General features: G+C 30.9%; 2 protein-coding genes across 3 annotated transcripts; one reads left to right on the top strand and one right to left on the bottom strand.

Moving 5' to 3' along the window:
- The first annotated feature begins 342 nt into the window (after positions 1-342).
- Positions 343-12,241, top strand: LOC130898651 (protein bric-a-brac 1-like). The gene is made up of 4 exons (XM_057808081.1): positions 343-3,192; positions 8,301-8,471; positions 9,507-9,735; positions 11,920-12,241. The coding sequence occupies exons 1-4, from the start codon at positions 2,974-2,976 to the stop codon at positions 12,207-12,209; spliced, it is 909 nt and encodes a 302-aa protein (XP_057664064.1). The 5' UTR covers positions 343-2,973; the 3' UTR covers positions 12,210-12,241.
- Positions 12,242-12,673: 432 nt separating this feature from the next.
- LOC130898650 (protein phosphatase 1 regulatory subunit 7-like) lies at positions 12,674-16,810 on the bottom strand. 2 transcript variants are annotated; one of them, XM_057808080.1, is made up of 6 exons: positions 16,680-16,810; positions 16,507-16,597; positions 16,121-16,412; positions 14,837-14,999; positions 14,339-14,647; positions 12,674-13,033 (listed from the first exon to the last, which is right to left on the bottom strand). In XM_057808080.1, exons 2-6 carry the CDS (start codon positions 16,556-16,558, stop codon positions 12,860-12,862), a joined length of 990 nt encoding a protein of 329 aa, XP_057664063.1. In that variant the 5' UTR covers positions 16,559-16,597; positions 16,680-16,810; the 3' UTR covers positions 12,674-12,859. The 2 variants fall into 2 exon arrangements, with proteins under 2 accessions (XP_057664063.1, XP_057664062.1); XM_057808079.1 differs by having other exon boundaries at positions 16,507-16,799.
- Positions 16,811-17,278: the final 468 nt, after the last annotated feature.

Below are 17,278 nucleotides of genomic sequence, written 5' to 3' on the forward strand. Positions count from 1 at the left end.
CTATAGACACTCATATCAAAGGAAATAACAGAGCAGATAATCTCGCAAATCTAGGGTAAAACATCAGATCCCATTCAGAATATAATAGAAAAGTTGCACTTAACTCCGAGAAGAAACCTCTAGTTATCCGTGGGAGCTAATTTATCCAAAAAAGAGATTTATGATCTCAAGAATACTTTCTTACTACTGGGCTACATTGACCTTCTTGCATACTATTAACAAAGTGTCCTCGGTTATGCCCATGCGGTGAAAAGAGAGACCTATATAAATATAACTGCTCCTTGAATAACTCCAATAATATTAACTCTCTCCACAGTTCTCTGAAGACTATGAATAGAGCTTAAGATCCATTCCCAATTCAAGATATAGTTTTCAAATTTCCAAGTGGTGAAAACATAAAACTTATATCAAAATTTTTAAGTGCTTCAAGCATCAAATTATAATCCTAGAACTTGCTCAGTATTAGCATGTCTGCAGTGTAAATAAAACCAAGCATGAACCATAAATGGATAGTCAATAAAAAACAGACCGAGTAGCACTGGCAACTGAGGCTTGTCCAACCTTAAGAAGAAGAAGAAGAAAAATAAAAATTCAAGTCTTTTGAATTCATTAATTATAAAAATCATATTAATTAATTAATCAACAAAAATTAACATAGAAACATCAAAATCAGTGACATTTGGAAAACAATCGCAAACAAAAATTCAACCAAACTAATCAGCAGAAACCATCGAATTGAGAACATCAATTAAAATTGAAGAATAATTACTTACTTAGAAAATTGAAAAATCATAAACTACTAATAATTTAATATGAATGAAAATTATTGAAGTAATTTCATTCTTAAAATCAAATACTGTGTTTCAGGTCAATAAACGTCTTAATTTATTAAAAATTGTTTTTCAGAATAACTAAACATTAGTTGTGCTGTATTTTCTTTTTCTAGGTTGTGTGTGTGTGTGTATAGTAATTAGCAGGTTGACATATATTTATATATTTTATTTTTAGCATCACTTCAGTAAGACTGGGATAAAATTCTATTAGATTCAGTATTTAGAAGACCTGCAAACATTCTATTACTTTTAACTAGAGCAATTATTTACGGACTACGTACGATTAGCATAAATTTCTTACCTCTAAAAGTATTTTTAATGTTTTTTTTTTACTTTCAAGCAGGAAATAACGCTTTTTCTTTTAACAAACAGTGCCAAAGTATTTTGTTCATCAGGAGGCCGTTTTCTCTTTTACTGTGTCAAAAAGTTAAACATCACAATTCGACTCATGTTATCATTTTTAAGTTAAGTTTTTCAATGAAACTCTAGATATTAATATAAACATTCTTGTGAGCTTGTTGTGAAAATTTTAGACAACCATTTTCACTTTTTGCGTATGAACCTTTGTCCCAAGAATTTCAGATCGACAAGTGCTTGGAATGCACCCATCTGGGTAGTTCCAAAAGCTAAATTTCGTGTAGTAATTGACTATAGACGCCTTAAAGAAAAAAATATTAACGACAAATACCCTCTACCTAATGTAACAGACTTATTAGACAAGTTAAACAGATGCCAATATTTTACAACTTTGGATCTAGCCTCAGGATTCCATCAGCTCGAAATGGCCGAAAAGGATATAGATAAAACAGCTTTTAGTACCGAATCCGGACACTGGGAGTTTCTCAGAATGCCATTCGGATTGAAAAATGCCCCAGCAACTATCCAGAGGGCTATGGAGAATATACTGCGAGGTATATAAAACGAAAAACGCCTTGTCTAACTTGATGATATAATCGTTTTCTCCACTTCACTGCAAGAGCAGATAGAGGGACTAAAATGTGTATTTGATCGACTCAGAGAATCCAAAATCCAGTTGGATAAATCAGAATTGCTTATCTTGGGCATGTAGTCACCCCTGATGGAATGAAATGCAACCCAGATAAAATAAAAGCCATTAAAAATTATCCTATACCCAAGACCACAAAACAAAATAAAAGGATTCCTAGGACTGAATTTTGGGAAAAAATTGATGATATTTTACATTGCGATTTAGATATCGATGACGTGCTATTTTCATCCCAATCACAACGAAGTCTCAATACACCTTCACCAACTACAATCGAAAATCAGCTAAAAACCCCGACCTAGGCTCTATATCCTATAGACGTTGTTCAAATAGTTGCGTACCGATACAGCATAATGTGGAGGCGCACCATCTTGCTGCAGCCTTAAATCATTTCTGTTTGGAAACAGGTAGCAAAAAGTTTTGAAGAAATTCTAAATATCAAGGTTTCTTCGAAAAAGTATGGCCTAATAATCCTATTATGTAATATTCCCGCCCAAGCATTACGTACATTTATTGTATTTAAAAGACCTTTCAAATAATGTATTACAACACCCACATTTCCATTTAATAATTTTAGCGATGACGTCATCACGCTCTTTAGATGACGTCAAAAATAAAAAGATATCCTTATGAATAGCCTGTTTAAAAATAAAAATCGACGGGTTTCGGGATTTTTCCTTAAAGTCGCCGGCTTAGGAAATAACAAATTTATTCTTTTCTTTCGCGCCGTACTGTATATTGAAAGTATTATTTATCAAGAGTCAAAAAGTATATACCACAATTTGATATTGAGAAGTCACAAATGGTCTGTAATTTTTATAAGAAATTCTTTTTCTTACCGTACATTCAAGTTTTTGTTTTGAGGAAGATATTTTCAACCCAATGATATTAAAAACAATCTGTTACTAAACTTGACAATAAAAAATTGAATTTTTACACAAATCCGCAGCACGCACGATCCAGCAAATCTATTGTTAAAATTTCTGCGGCTTATTTGTTTCATCACCGGGTTTATTTTGATTCTATGTTTGGAGGAATTAAATAAAGCCAACTGAATTTTCTGGCACCTATTTCTTTCTCCAGGAATACTTAAAAATAGAGATAGCTGGACAATTCTGGGCCACTTGGCGTACAATGTTTTTTTCTTATTATCACACACTGACCACTGACATGTCTGACCAACAATTCGTTCTCAGATGGCATTACCACGAAAATACGTTGGTTCACAATTTCCCGTGTTTTTTGGATGGAGATATTCTGACGGATGTCACTCTCTCGGTTGGAAGCCACCATGTTAAGGCACATAAAATTATTCTGGCCATGTGCAGTGTATATTTTCTTCAATTGTTCCAGGTAATCTTTTATTTATTTGAATGAATGCGACTGTATGTACTATGTATATATAGAATTACGTTCGTTTCATTTATAGCTGGTTAAAATTAGAAATATTTCCTATTCCGACATTATTACATAAACTACCTTTAAAAATAATTATGTTTGGTAGAATGTGTCCACTTTGAAATAAATAGAATTAAAAAATATTAATATCTAAAATAATTATACTACATGAATAGGTATTAGATCATATTCTATAAGCACATTATTTTTATCCAAATATAACTAAATAAAATATTTCTTTGGAATTAGACATAAGCGTTAAAGTTGAATTTTTTACATTTGGTTTGTGGTAATTTAACTAAATATTTATCAATTGTTATCAAAATCAACACGGAAACATAGTATTGGTTTAGAGACTAATGATTCTCTATGATTAAATTAAATAGTAGCATTTTTCCTAACCCAACATTCCAGTGGTGTAGATATAATTTTTTCTTGATATACAATTATTGAAATTGACGTTTTTTGGCCGGTTTCTATCATAAGGAACAAAAACATTTGTATTTCAAATTGTATTGAGTTTACTTTTCTGTTTATTGTGAAATTCAAAAAATTTTGAAGAGTAATAGATCGAATTATATTTTGTAAATCTAATGCAACGTTTTGTATGAAAGTGGTTTGGGATGTGATAATTTGTGTCTTTTTATACTTTGGTATTTGGTTTAATAGCCATTTAGAAGTGGGATTTAGGCAATCAAACCCAGAGTGTACTCTTCTTAATATATATATTCCAAGCATTAGAATGATGACGCATCCATCGTCAAAAACGACTATAAAGAGACAATAAAAACAAAAGTACAGTGCCAGAGGCAAAGTGAGTGGAACAGATCGCAGTCAATATTAAAATCTATAAAAACATCTTCCCAAGATCGAATTAGATAATTATTTTGTTTTTGATAAGAATTCGTAGGGTCTTTATTAATTAATTATATTAATCAAAAGATCATCCACATCATCAATACCAAAATACAAATAAAATCAAGAAATAAATATGTTTAAACAAGAAAAATTAATTATTCCTCTGCTGTTACATTTAAAAAGTATGTAGCAGCTATTAATTCGTAGTCGAATTAAAATTTATAAAAATTTTACTTAAATTGTTTATGTCTTATCGTTTATTTCACGTTCCTATGTAAGTGAACCTGAATTCTAAAATTTCTCAATTTTTCAAGTATTTGATTCTTCTCCGAGAAATTATTCCGTGGTTTTTTTATACAGTTTTAATTTTTTGTATCGTATTGATGACCTTTTAGTCGTCAAAATAATTAAAACGTACATAACATATAATATTACTTTTATATTTTGTATTTTGGGTCTATTAGATGTTAGATTTTGGCATTATGTCTGTTTGTAAGTTGTCTATCGTTCAATAATCTCATTACTTTATTTTCATAATGTTCTGATTTCGTAATACCTTCCTCAATCAGAAAGGACGACACTATAAGTGCGTAAGGAACAAAAAACATCTGGTATTGTTGTGGCACGTAGGCCAAATGAAGAAGAATTTCCACGGACGAGTGTGAATGCAGGATGAAATATCTATAAGACAGTAATTGGTGAATATGGGGAGGAAACAAAAATGGGAAACAGGCTGTTTGCCTTTTACAAAACCTGTTAAACAACAGATGATGAAAATAACAAGAATTTACACTAGTACACAATAGAATTGAAGAGCAGAGAGGCAGAAGAAAATAAACAGATTAGCCATAACTGAGACTAGAGCTGAATTTGCTAGTGATCACTTCCTACTAATATCGACGGTGAAGGAACAGGAAATAATAAACAAAAGTCAAAAAGATAACTGTGGAAAAGTTAATTTTGAAACTATAAGAATATATCAATTGAAACAGGTAGAAATACCAGCACGATATGCACAGACAATCGTAGGAAACAAGTATGTGTAAGAATATACAAAACAACTACCGATAAAAACTTGACATCGTGCTGGTCGACTGAAATAAATGAGGAAATAAGCAAACAGAACAATAGAAAACTGTTTTATCTATTTTATTATTAGTTTTTACAACTTATTTCTCTTCATAGTTTTCAAAATGTCGAGACTAGAGGCAAACGCGGAGCTGAAACTGCTAGTGATCACTTCCTACTAATATCGACGGTGAAGGAACAGGAAATAATAACCAAAAGTCAAAAAGATAACTGTGGAAAAGTTAATTTTGAAACTATAAGAATATATCAATTGAAACAGGTAGAAATACCAGCACGATATGCACAGACAATCGTAGGAAACAAGTATGTGTAAGAATATACAAAACAACTACCGATAAAAACTTGACATCGTGCTGGTCGACTGAAATAAATGAGGAAATAATAAAAAAAGACACATGGAAACCATATCTGGCCAGCAGAACAATAGAAAACTGTTTTATCTATTTTATTATTAGTTTTTACAACTTATTTCTCTTCATAGTTTTCAAACTGTCGAGACTAGAGGCAAACGCGGAGCTGAAACTGCTAGTGATCACTTCCTACTAATATCGACGGTGAAGGAACAGGAAATAATAACCAAAAGTCAAAAAGATAACTGTGGAAAAGTTAATTTTGAAACTATAAGAATATATCAATTGAAACAGGTAGAAATACCAGCACGATATGCACAGACAATCGTAGGAAACAAGTATGTGTAAGAATATACAAAACAACTACCGATAAAAACTTGACATCGTGCTGGTCGACTGAAATAAATGAGGAAATAATAAAAAAAGACACATGGAAACCATATCTGGCCAGCAGAACAATAGAAAACTGTTTTATCTATTTTATTATTAGTTTTTACAACTTATTTCTCTTCATAGTTTTCAAACTGTCGAGACTAGAGGCAAACGCGGAGCTGAAACTGCTAGTGATCACTTCCTACTAATATCGACGGTGAAGGAACAGGAAATAATAACCAAAAGTCAAAAAGATAACTGTGGAAAAGTTAATTTTGAAACTATAAGAATATATCAATTGAAACAGGTAGAAATACCAGCACGATATGCACAGACAATCGTAGGAAACAAGTATGTGTAAGAATATACAAAACAACTACCGATAAAAACTTGACATCGTGCTGGTCGACTGAAATAAATGAGGAAATAATAAAAAAAGACACATGGAAACCATATCTGGCCAGCAGAACAATAGAAAACTGTTTTATCTATTTTATTATTAGTTTTTACAACTTATTTCTCTTCATAGTTTTCAAACTGTCGAGACTAGAGGCAAACGCGGAGCTGAAACTGCTAGTGATCACTTCCTACTAATATCGACGGTGAAGGAACAGGAAATAATAACCAAAAGTCAAAAAGATAACTGTGGAAAAGTTAATTTTGAAACTATAAGAATATATCAATTGAAACAGGTAGAAATACCAGCACGATATGCACAGACAATCGTAGGAAACAAGTATGTGTAAGAATATACAAAACAACTACCGATAAAAACTTGACATCGTGCTGGTCGACTGAAATAAATGAGGAAATAATAAAAAAAGACACATGGAAACCATATCTGGCCAGCAGAACAATAGAAAACTGTTTTATCTATTTTATTATTAGTTTTTACAACTTATTTCTCTTCATAGTTTTCAAAATGTCGAGACTAGAGGCAAACGCGGAGCTGAAACTGCTAGTGATCACTTCCTACTAATATCGACGGTGAAGGAACAGGAAATAATAACCAAAAGTCAAAAAGATAACTGTGGAAAAGTTAATTTTGAAACTATAAGAATATATCAATTGAAACAGGTAGAAATACCAGCACGATATGCACAGACAATCGTAGGAAACAAGTATGTGTAAGAATATACAAAACAACTACCGATAAAAACTTGACATCGTGCTGGTCGACTGAAATAAATGAGGAAATAAGCAAACAGAACAATAGAAAACTGTTTTATCTATTTTATTATTAGTTTTTACAACTTATTTCTCTTCATAGTTTTCAAAATGTCGAGACTAGAGGCAAACACGGAGCTGAAACTGCTAGTGATCACTTCCTACTAATATCGACGGTGAAGGAACAGGAAATAATAAACAAAAGTCAAAAAGATAACTGTGGAAAAGTTAATTTTGAAACTATAAGAATATATCAATTGAAACAGGTAGAAATACCAGCACGATATGCACAGACAATCGTAGGAAACAAGTAGGTGTAAGAATATACAAAACAACTACCGATAAAAACTTGACATCGTGCTGGTCGACTGAAATAAATGAGGAAATAAGCAAACAGAACAATAGAAAACTGTTTTATCTATTTTATTATTAGTTTTTACAACTTATTTCTCTTCATAGTTTTCAAACTGTCGAGACTAGAGGCAAACGCGGAGCTGAAACTGCTAGTGATCACTTCCTACTAATATCGACGGTGAAGGAACAGGAAATAATAACCAAAAGTCAAAAAGATAACTGTGGAAAAGTTAATTTTGAAACTATAAGAATATATCAATTGAAGCAGGTAGAAATACCAGCACGATATGCACAGACAATCGTAGGAAACAAGTAGGTGTAAGAATATACAAAACAACTACCGATAAAAACTTGACATCGTGCTGGTCGACTGAAATAAATGAGGAAATAAGCAAACAGAACAATAGAAAACTGTTTTATCTATTTTATTATTAGTTTTTACAACTTATTTCTCTTCATAGTTTTCAAAATGTCGAGACTAGAGGCAAACGCGGAGCTGAAACTGCTAGTGATCACTTCCTACTAATATCGACGGTGAAGGAACAGGAAATAATAACCAAAAGTCAAAAAGATAACTGTGGAAAAGTTAATTTTGAAACTATAAGAATATATCAATTGAAACAGGTAGAAATACCAGCACGATATGCACAGACAATCGTAGGAAACAAGTATGTGTAAGAATATACAAAACAACTACCGATAAAAACTTGACATCGTGCTGGTCGACTGAAATAAATGAGGAAATAATAAAAAAAGACACATGGAAACCATATCTGGCCAGCAGAACAATAGAAAACTGTTTTATCTATTTTATTATTAGTTTTTACAACTTATTTCTCTTCATAGTTTTCAAACTATCCATTTTTGTTCTAGGAGATGAAATCAGCACATCCAGTAGTAATTTTACATGATGTTAGTTTCGATGAATTGAAAGCAATATTGTCTTTTATGTATAGAGGTCAGTGTGTGGTTGCGCAGGACCAATTACCGAGTTTACTTTCCGTTGCCAAACTTTTGAAAATTCAAGGACTTTGTGATATGAAGGTAAAGAAAAGTACATATTATTATAATTAGAATTCTACAAATCAATATTTATTCCATACTCATGTTGATTATTAGACACTTGATCATTGCGGGTTCGTAATATTTTCAAACAACGTGAAATCAATCTTTTCGGAAACTCTGCGCGTAGTAAAGTATACTGAAAACAGGAAAAGCAATTTTCATAGGCTCGTTCTGAAAATTGAGTGACTTTTGGACAAAATTTGACAAATATTTCGAGAGGTGTTACTTTAAAAAGAAAACTGATCTCAGATCTTATCACTGTCTTGTCTAAAGAGTATTCATGCACTACGATACATCCAAGACGTACTGTAACATGTAATGCCATACTTCCTTTGTATAGAAGATGTTTTCCTGTACTTGAACGAGGCAGGAATTGCTGTTATAGAGTGACCAGCAGGGAATCCGGACTATTTAAAATCTTTGTACTACAGTAATTGTACAAGTGTACAATTAGATCATGCAGGGAGAGGTTAGACGGGTTCAGCTGCGGCCGGATCATACCTTGTCTTTGACCATTCGACCAAGTTTACCTGGTTACAGGAAAACCGCAGAAAACCTGCAACCTGAACGGACTCATTTCAAATAAAAACATATTGGTGTTGTTAAAAGTGAGTTTTTACGCCGATATTTTGCGACGCAGTGTATTGAAACAAATGAATTAAAGCAAAGAGTCATTTTCCTTATGAATAAGTTCACACGACTCAGGCAAACAGAAGTAAAACTGCACCCCGACATAAGTTGGGTTATGTTAGGTTAGTTAGGCTAAAGTTTTGTTGGCTCTAACATTACTTTTAACTTTGATTGTGTTTATTTTGAATTTGTCGATTGAAATTTGATTTGCACTAATTTTATTTGAGATTTCCAACGATTCTCACTAATTTGTATTCCTATTAGGATAATTTTTTTATTTATTTACCGTCTACCAAATATTTTCTGTTGCTTACTCCGTATGTTTATTAAAAAATCCTGTTTTAGTTACTGTACATAATTTAGTATACAATACTTATTTTTTAGGTACCTAATAATCGACTACGAAGTGAGATTATATCAAACGACCAGTTTCTACCAGTGACTAACAAAGTCAACGACGAAAATTATCATGGGCACGATAATGACAACAAATTACAAGATTCAAATCTAACTGAAAATAATAATTACAAAAGACATTGTCCTCAAAGGCAAGAATATAGTGATATTCGTAATCACAAACCGTCAAACTACTACGATGACAATGTTATACCAAGTAAGTTTTTAAAAACGATTACATGAATTGGCTTGGTAATTTTGTTGAAGTATATTCTTTTTTAACTAAAATAAATACAAATTAATTGTACAAATATAATGGTGTTTATTTCACGTCGATAAGATTAGTATCAACAAACTAACAAAGCTTAGAAGTCTGTATATATTTTATACCACCCGATGTCCGTTCCAAATAAGGACTACGTCATCAGCGCCGACTGTATACGAGACCGGCCGGCCTGTTTGACAAAATACTACTGGCTAAAGTGCTATGTCGACGACAAAGTGTATTATATAGGTTATCAATTATATATTTATTTCATAGCTATCCCGCCACCTTTGTACGAGTCAATTATAAGTTAAAAATTAATTGGCTCAACAGGCATGGGGGGTTGAGGCCAGTGTTTTGGACTTGAGAAAAGACGATTCCAATACGCGGCTTTTGTTAACAGGTTCTAATAAATACACGTGGTGTTACATTAACAGATTAGTTTTATTTTAACAAAATAAAAATGGAGCTGGGTTTTCTCATGGTTCTTGAGCCAAATAGATTCCCTTGGAATGACTACTTATTTTGTCACAAATAGATTGGCATATTTATGAGGCAAAAACAAAAAGATTTTATGTGCACGGAACCTCTTAACTTTGATATACCAAGCAGTTAAGTTTAAACAAATGGTGATCGAGTAAAAAATAAGAAATGTAGTTTTATAAAGCTTTCTATAAAAAAAGAAAATTAAACTGATTCAATTTTTAACTTACTCTAGCGGTGAAATTCGCTAGAGTGCAAAAAACAAAAAAATCTAATTACAAGTAACAAATTGAGCTATTACATACATTATAATGCTTCAAGCTACTCTGTATCGTAAGTTTTAAATTTTGGATATGCTATTTAAACAACGAAAGTACCCATTTACCATAACCAAACCGATTACTTATACTTAATAAAACAGTATTTCTTTTACTGTCCCTTTTCATTGCATCACACCATTTTATTGTAATTTTGCTCCCTTAGGGATACATAAAAATACTTTATTTGGTGCAGAAATAGTGATGTTGGTACATTTTGGTACACTACAATATTTATAACGAACATTTGTCGATACTGACTCCAATGGCATATCTAAAAATACAACTAATACGTCGCGATAGGCTGGTAAAACAACACAACAAAAGCCCTAACTCCCCATATGGGAGTTGGGGCTTTTTATGATCATGATTATAATGTTTACAAACCCTAAAATAAATAATAGATTTACATAAAACATTTAAAAAATTTGCAATAATTTTATTAACATAAAATCAGTTTACATATATGAAGATCGTGCTTTTCAGTCTTTCATGAGTCAGCGTTTACCAAATCTGGCACTTCTGACTCGGATGCTCAACCAAAATCCACGCCGGTTAGATGGCATAAGGGGGCAAAGTTTTTCAACTAGTTCTTTTTTCTTTGCTTTATTGAATCCTCGTACTTTTCAGGCATGGAAAAGTTCTTAATGCATTTAGCACTTTTGAACTAGATTCTTCATATTTGGTAGAATACAAAAGACTTGTAGGTATCTCCTCTTTTAGCAGTTACTTTAACAACATCTGTGAGATAAGGTATGGAGTTGACAACGTCACCTCGACACTTGAGTTTTTGTTTTGATGTGAAGTCTTTCCATGCAAAAAGATCCCAACACCAAGTTCTTTGGTATTTACTTTTCCTGAGTTTGATTGTTGAACACACTTAACAAAATAGAACTGAACTGCTGCAGCAGTGTACAATATAGAGAAACAATGGAGTTGTTTGATGACTCAGCCGCCAGGAAGGCCCTAGCTACAGGAAACCATGCAACTGTGTCTTACGAAAGAAGGCCCTAATTCATGGTAGCACGGTTAACTTGAAGAGTAAAGGCACTAAGTACAACTCTTTGTGGTATTAGAGTGTTTTTAGTATTTGCTTGTCACATAGGACGTTCTTTTCTTGAAAAGAACCTCAAACTGGAGTTAGAGCCAATATAAATTTCAATATAACCTGCTTCAGAATTCAATAATCTGAAATAATAAAAGACTTGGTCTATTCAACTTTGAGGAAGAAAATTATGTATAGAATAAGATTTCGGAAATTTAAATAACTCAGCAATATATGAAGCCGTTATATAATAATCCTGATTTAGACATTTTAATTTTTGTTTTCTTTTAGTGATAAAAGATTCCATCGAACCCATTCCCATGAAAGTTAACGACTCTTACTTATTTCCTCGAAAACATTCTTCCAAGGATTCATCAGAAACGTGCAAGTGCTTTCTTTGTGGAAAGTATCTGAGTAATCAATACAATCTTCGGGTGCATATGGAAACGCACGAAGAAGCATATCATGCCTGTCAATCTTGCCCACACGTATCTAGGAGTAGAGATGCTCTGCGAAAACATGTTTCATATCGTCACCCTGAAGAGTATTACAATAAAAAAAGGAAGAAAATCGATACATGATATTTTTATTCAAATTAAAATTGTACTTAGAACTGTTTGTTTTATTTATCATAAAAACTTTTTAATATTGATACTATTAACACTAACATACAACAAAATGCACGTGGGGCGCTTGAAATTCATAAATAATTAATTAATTGAAACAACCTTGTGGGTATTACTTATGCACAAATGTATTGACAACATAATTTCGTCTAACAAGGAGATTTGTTAATGTTCAGTTTATGAAGCGCATAGCTCAGCCATAATACACCAAAGCCAATAAAAGATGCATGAAATAATCAAAATAAAATAGAAATCCTGATTGATAACTTCTCAGTGGCAATTTCATCTTCAGTTATCATGCCAATGAAGAGAGATTCTTCTCGTTCTTTCATCCAATATCACTTTGTCCTAAAAGTTTTTTTATTTTTTGATCGAAAAATATTAGCTGGTTTAGAAAGAACTAGACATAAACCTCACTCTTGAAGGAATATCGGAAACTTAGTAACATATTTTATTTATTTACAAACATGAGGAAGCTTTCTTAATTTTGTCTTAACACATCATCTTACAATTAGTTCAGTTAATAAACAAAAAATTACATCAAATAGAATACTGTACTTATTCTTTAAATCACCAACAAGTCTTTTTATTGTGAAAAAGATTCTTTAACGACATAAAGTGGCATCAATTTGAGTCAAAGAAGGTGAAATTAATTTTAGTTTCCTTCGGTACATGGGATCTTCTGCGAAAGGATTCTTCTCAAAGTAAACCGTAGCAAGATTTTTTAAATTTGACAAATTCTCGATGGTAGACCAATCAGAAATTTCATTATTGTTCATCTGCAAAAAAATATATATATATATATATATATATATATATATATATATATATATATATATATATATATATAGCAAATTATATCCTGACAGATGGTCATTAGCGACGCATGTCTTCCATGAAGGACATTATATGAATTATCTACAAGATCTACAAGAAACGTCCATTTTTCGAAACACTATATATTGCCCAAAATGATCAATGCATTAATAAAGAAGCTTAGTGTAATCTTTTCATATGTTTTAGTTTTTTTTAAAAACAAATTCTATCAAAATTCAACGCTATTGACAAACCAACTAACCTCACATAACCAATAAAATTCAACTTTACTCATAACGACCTAACCTATAAAATTTAATGTCATTCATAAACTAGCCAATCCATATTCAACATCACGCACAACAACCTAACTTTATCTAACCTATAAAAAATTAACGCCACTCATAATCTAACCAATCAAAATTATTAACGATTTCTATAGTAACCTGAATCAATGTTTCAATCAATTAATTCTATCTTATCTATATATCTATATTATCTAATTTTGAAATTTTTATATTGTTCTTGACCATAATTTCAGACCCAGGCGCTGAATACATAAGGATTCGAAAGCTCGAAATATATTAAATTTATTACACTTTGGTGTTTAATTTTGCCACATTCCCTCTACGAAAATGATGCTACTTTTATCAAAGTATTACATATATTTTTTTCTGTTTTGAGGAATTTCATAAAAAACAAATATTATTTTGATGTGTTGCCAACTAATTTAGAATAGATTTGAAAACTCGTATACAGGGAATATTCATAAGTTAGTGTATGGAGAGGGAGTTTGATGAAAATTTGTTCTTTTTATTATTTATTATGCAAAATAATAGGTTAGTGGAAACGTTCAATCAATCCTGACAGAAAGATTGGAAAATTACTCTATTGATGTTTACAGCCGTCATCTTCTTTGTCAATATTAAAAAGGGGGGATGACGAAATGAGTCAACAGTATGTCAACTTCAGAATCTCTGACGTTCGTTGTTCCCCAGCTGTAAAGCCGTCCCATCATGATTATTGTAATAAAAACAAACAACTATACAAAACCCAGAAAATGGTTTTAAGGATGTCCAAATAATGTGGAATTACTTTCTATTGTAAGTATACGAAGAGTTAGGTTAATAATATCAATTGTTGGATGAATTTAAGACCTCACCTTAAGTTCTGACTGATTAGAGATCATCAGGGTGGTAAAATTTGTTATATTTGTTATAATTCTAAAAATGTTGATACTAAATTAATAGAAAAAGAAACAAATTTACCCAAAATTCGGAGAGTTCGGCCAGATGTGAAATATTTTCGACAATCTTAATTTTATTGTGGGCCAAATCTAAAGTTTCCAATTTTTTATTCTCCGTAAGATTTTCTATCTTTTCAATTCCATTTTCTGATAAATATAACTCATTTAACTGTTTCAAGTTTTCCAAATTTTCTATAACTGTTAGTCTATTACTTTGAAGACTTAGGCACGTCAAATTTATAAGAGGGTCCAAATTTGTAATTTTGGATATTTTATTTTTTCCCAAATAAAGATACTGTAAGGAAGTTAAGCCTTCCATATTTTCAATTTCCTAAAATAAAAAAAAGTTAAATAAATAGTAGAAGCTAACATTTGTCAATGACAACTAGATTGAGTCGTAATCGCACAACTTACATTTAACACTTTTTTATAGGCAATAATTACAATAGCCAATAACGAACAACTCTGTATACGATGTAATTAATGAAAAATCACTCAAATTAAGTAATAATAGTATTACCCTTATTTTGTTGTCACCAAGTTCCAATAATGTTAAATTGTCCAAATTATTCAAGTTTTCTATCTTACTAATCTTGTTTGATGAAAGAAACAACTTTTTTAGCTTTGATAAATTCTCTAGTCCTTCTATTGAACGTATCCTGTTAAATGACAAATCCAATATCCTAAAAGTTAAACCGAAAATAAAAAAATATGTTCAGTTACACTATATTAACTATAGTCATTTGAATGAGTCTGATAACTACCTACTAGAAACACTAATATTTGTTTTTTCAATATTTTTGGTCAATTTATGTGAACATAATAATTAATAAAATCTAGAATTGTGGTATTCAAATGATTTTATAACAAAAATTTGTACACAATAAATAATTTTTTCCACCAAAGCTGAAGACACGGTAAAGATAAACTATGACACACTCATAGAAAAGAAATTAAATATATGAGAGTAATGAAGTATAAAAGTCTAATAATCTTTGTAATGTAGTAAAAAATAGTAGTGGGCAACAGACCAATATCAATGGCATAATTAACAAATTTATAGAAGAATTTAAAAACTATCTAAAAAATAGCATGGTATTAAACATACTAACAACATTTATTATAAAAATTTCATTTCATTAAAATAGCCAATAGTGGAATGCCGATAAAACTCCACAACATAAAAACAAAGTAGTTTCTTTACCAAAATGATATAGAAATTCTATTAAATAAAATCCACTTCTCAAGCCAAACTTACTTCACTAATACTTCACTTCACAGTACACAACTTATTTGTTAAGCCAGCCAAATAAATAATACAGCTCATGCTGGATTAGCTATATTAATAAAAAATACTATAAAATATAAGTAGAACTTCCAAAATATGCTAAAAATAGTTTGCAAGCCATAGTTATAAGAGTTAGTATGAGGTGTTTAGCAGTCTACTGTTTACCTAGCTACAACTTAAGAGAAGATCTTAGTAATATAATATTTTCTTTACTATAATCCATAAAATATGTTAGTGGTCTGTTTACCATTTTTACCCGGATACTAATTTTTTAATATTGATTGAATTTGCTGCCTTGGAATTTTTTTTTATATTTGATATTGTCTGTTGACATTTTGATGTAACATATTCTTATAAATTCTTATAAAAGTACAAACATTGGATTTCAACGATTTTCATATTCTGAGTTGTTGTATTATTATTACGAAAACTAATAAATTATTGTCAATGAAAAAGAACAATAATTAACTCCTATTTCTAGTTAGTGCTAATTTATAAATAACTTTCAAAACTTACTCCAAGTTGACCAAGCATCCAAGGTTTTCAATTTTGGTTATTTGATTATCATATAGCTCCAATTCTACAAGAGTGGTTAAAGTATCCAAATTTTCAATTTTTGTAATTAAATTCCATCTCAAATACAGGTTTTCAATGCGTGTCAAAGGCTCTAAATTTTGCAGTTTATCTATACGACCATGGTTCAAATCTAACTCTAAACATTCAGGATCTATAATTACTATTTCATTAACAGTAGGACCAGTTTCACCCCCTAAAGCGGCACCGTCAGCGTTATCGTCTGAAGTTGAAGCTAAAATATTCCTCGAGTAAATTTATTAAAAACATAGCTTTGGATGTATCATGCATCCTAGGATTGAAGTATTAATAACCACCGTAGTGAATACCTTGATTAGCTTCAGGTTCTAATGTATTTTTCTCATTATTTGGAACAGGCATTGTATAAACTCTGAAGATTTTTGATAATTAATTCTTAAACTGTAACAGATAATCTTTGAACTCAATTAATCATAACTTAAAAACATTTATACGAACAATGAACATTATATTATTGACATACCAATGAACATATAATACCTAACCCTCTAACTTCAGGAATATTAGTCTATTTGTCTATTATCTTGAATTGAAATTGAATATATTAAACAAAACTAATGGGAATAACACAACGTTGCCAAATTTTTCGAAGTAATTTTCCCTCCAGTAATTACTAATTTTTGATGGAAATAATATATTCTCATAAAACAAATCAAATTGAGAATTTGAATATTACCTCCACATATTATTTTTTTTTAGAGTTTTACCATATCTAATCCATGTTACATAAAGAAAACATAATGAAAAGCAGGGACTAAATCATTATTAAACTCCAAATTTGATACATTCTATGGTAGTAAATCTAGTTGATCAGACGATATGAGAAGATATTATTGAATGTGTGAATTATTGTTATTCAAGAACATATTTTCATTTCTGCAATGTTATATAAAGTGCTATTTTTTCAAAGGAAAAACTTATATAGTGAAATTTAGAAAATAGATTTGGAAACATCGCAATTGTCAATTGTCATTAAAATTAACAGGGCCGAAATTTTAAGCTCTCTTTCACAAAGAATAGACGATCTACTTTCATTAACCAAACACAATCCAATTTTGTGAC

This window comes from Diorhabda carinulata, chromosome 10 (genome assembly GCF_026250575.1).
Source record: "Diorhabda carinulata isolate Delta chromosome 10, icDioCari1.1, whole genome shotgun sequence".
NCBI lineage: Eukaryota > Metazoa > Arthropoda > Insecta > Coleoptera > Chrysomelidae > Diorhabda > Diorhabda carinulata.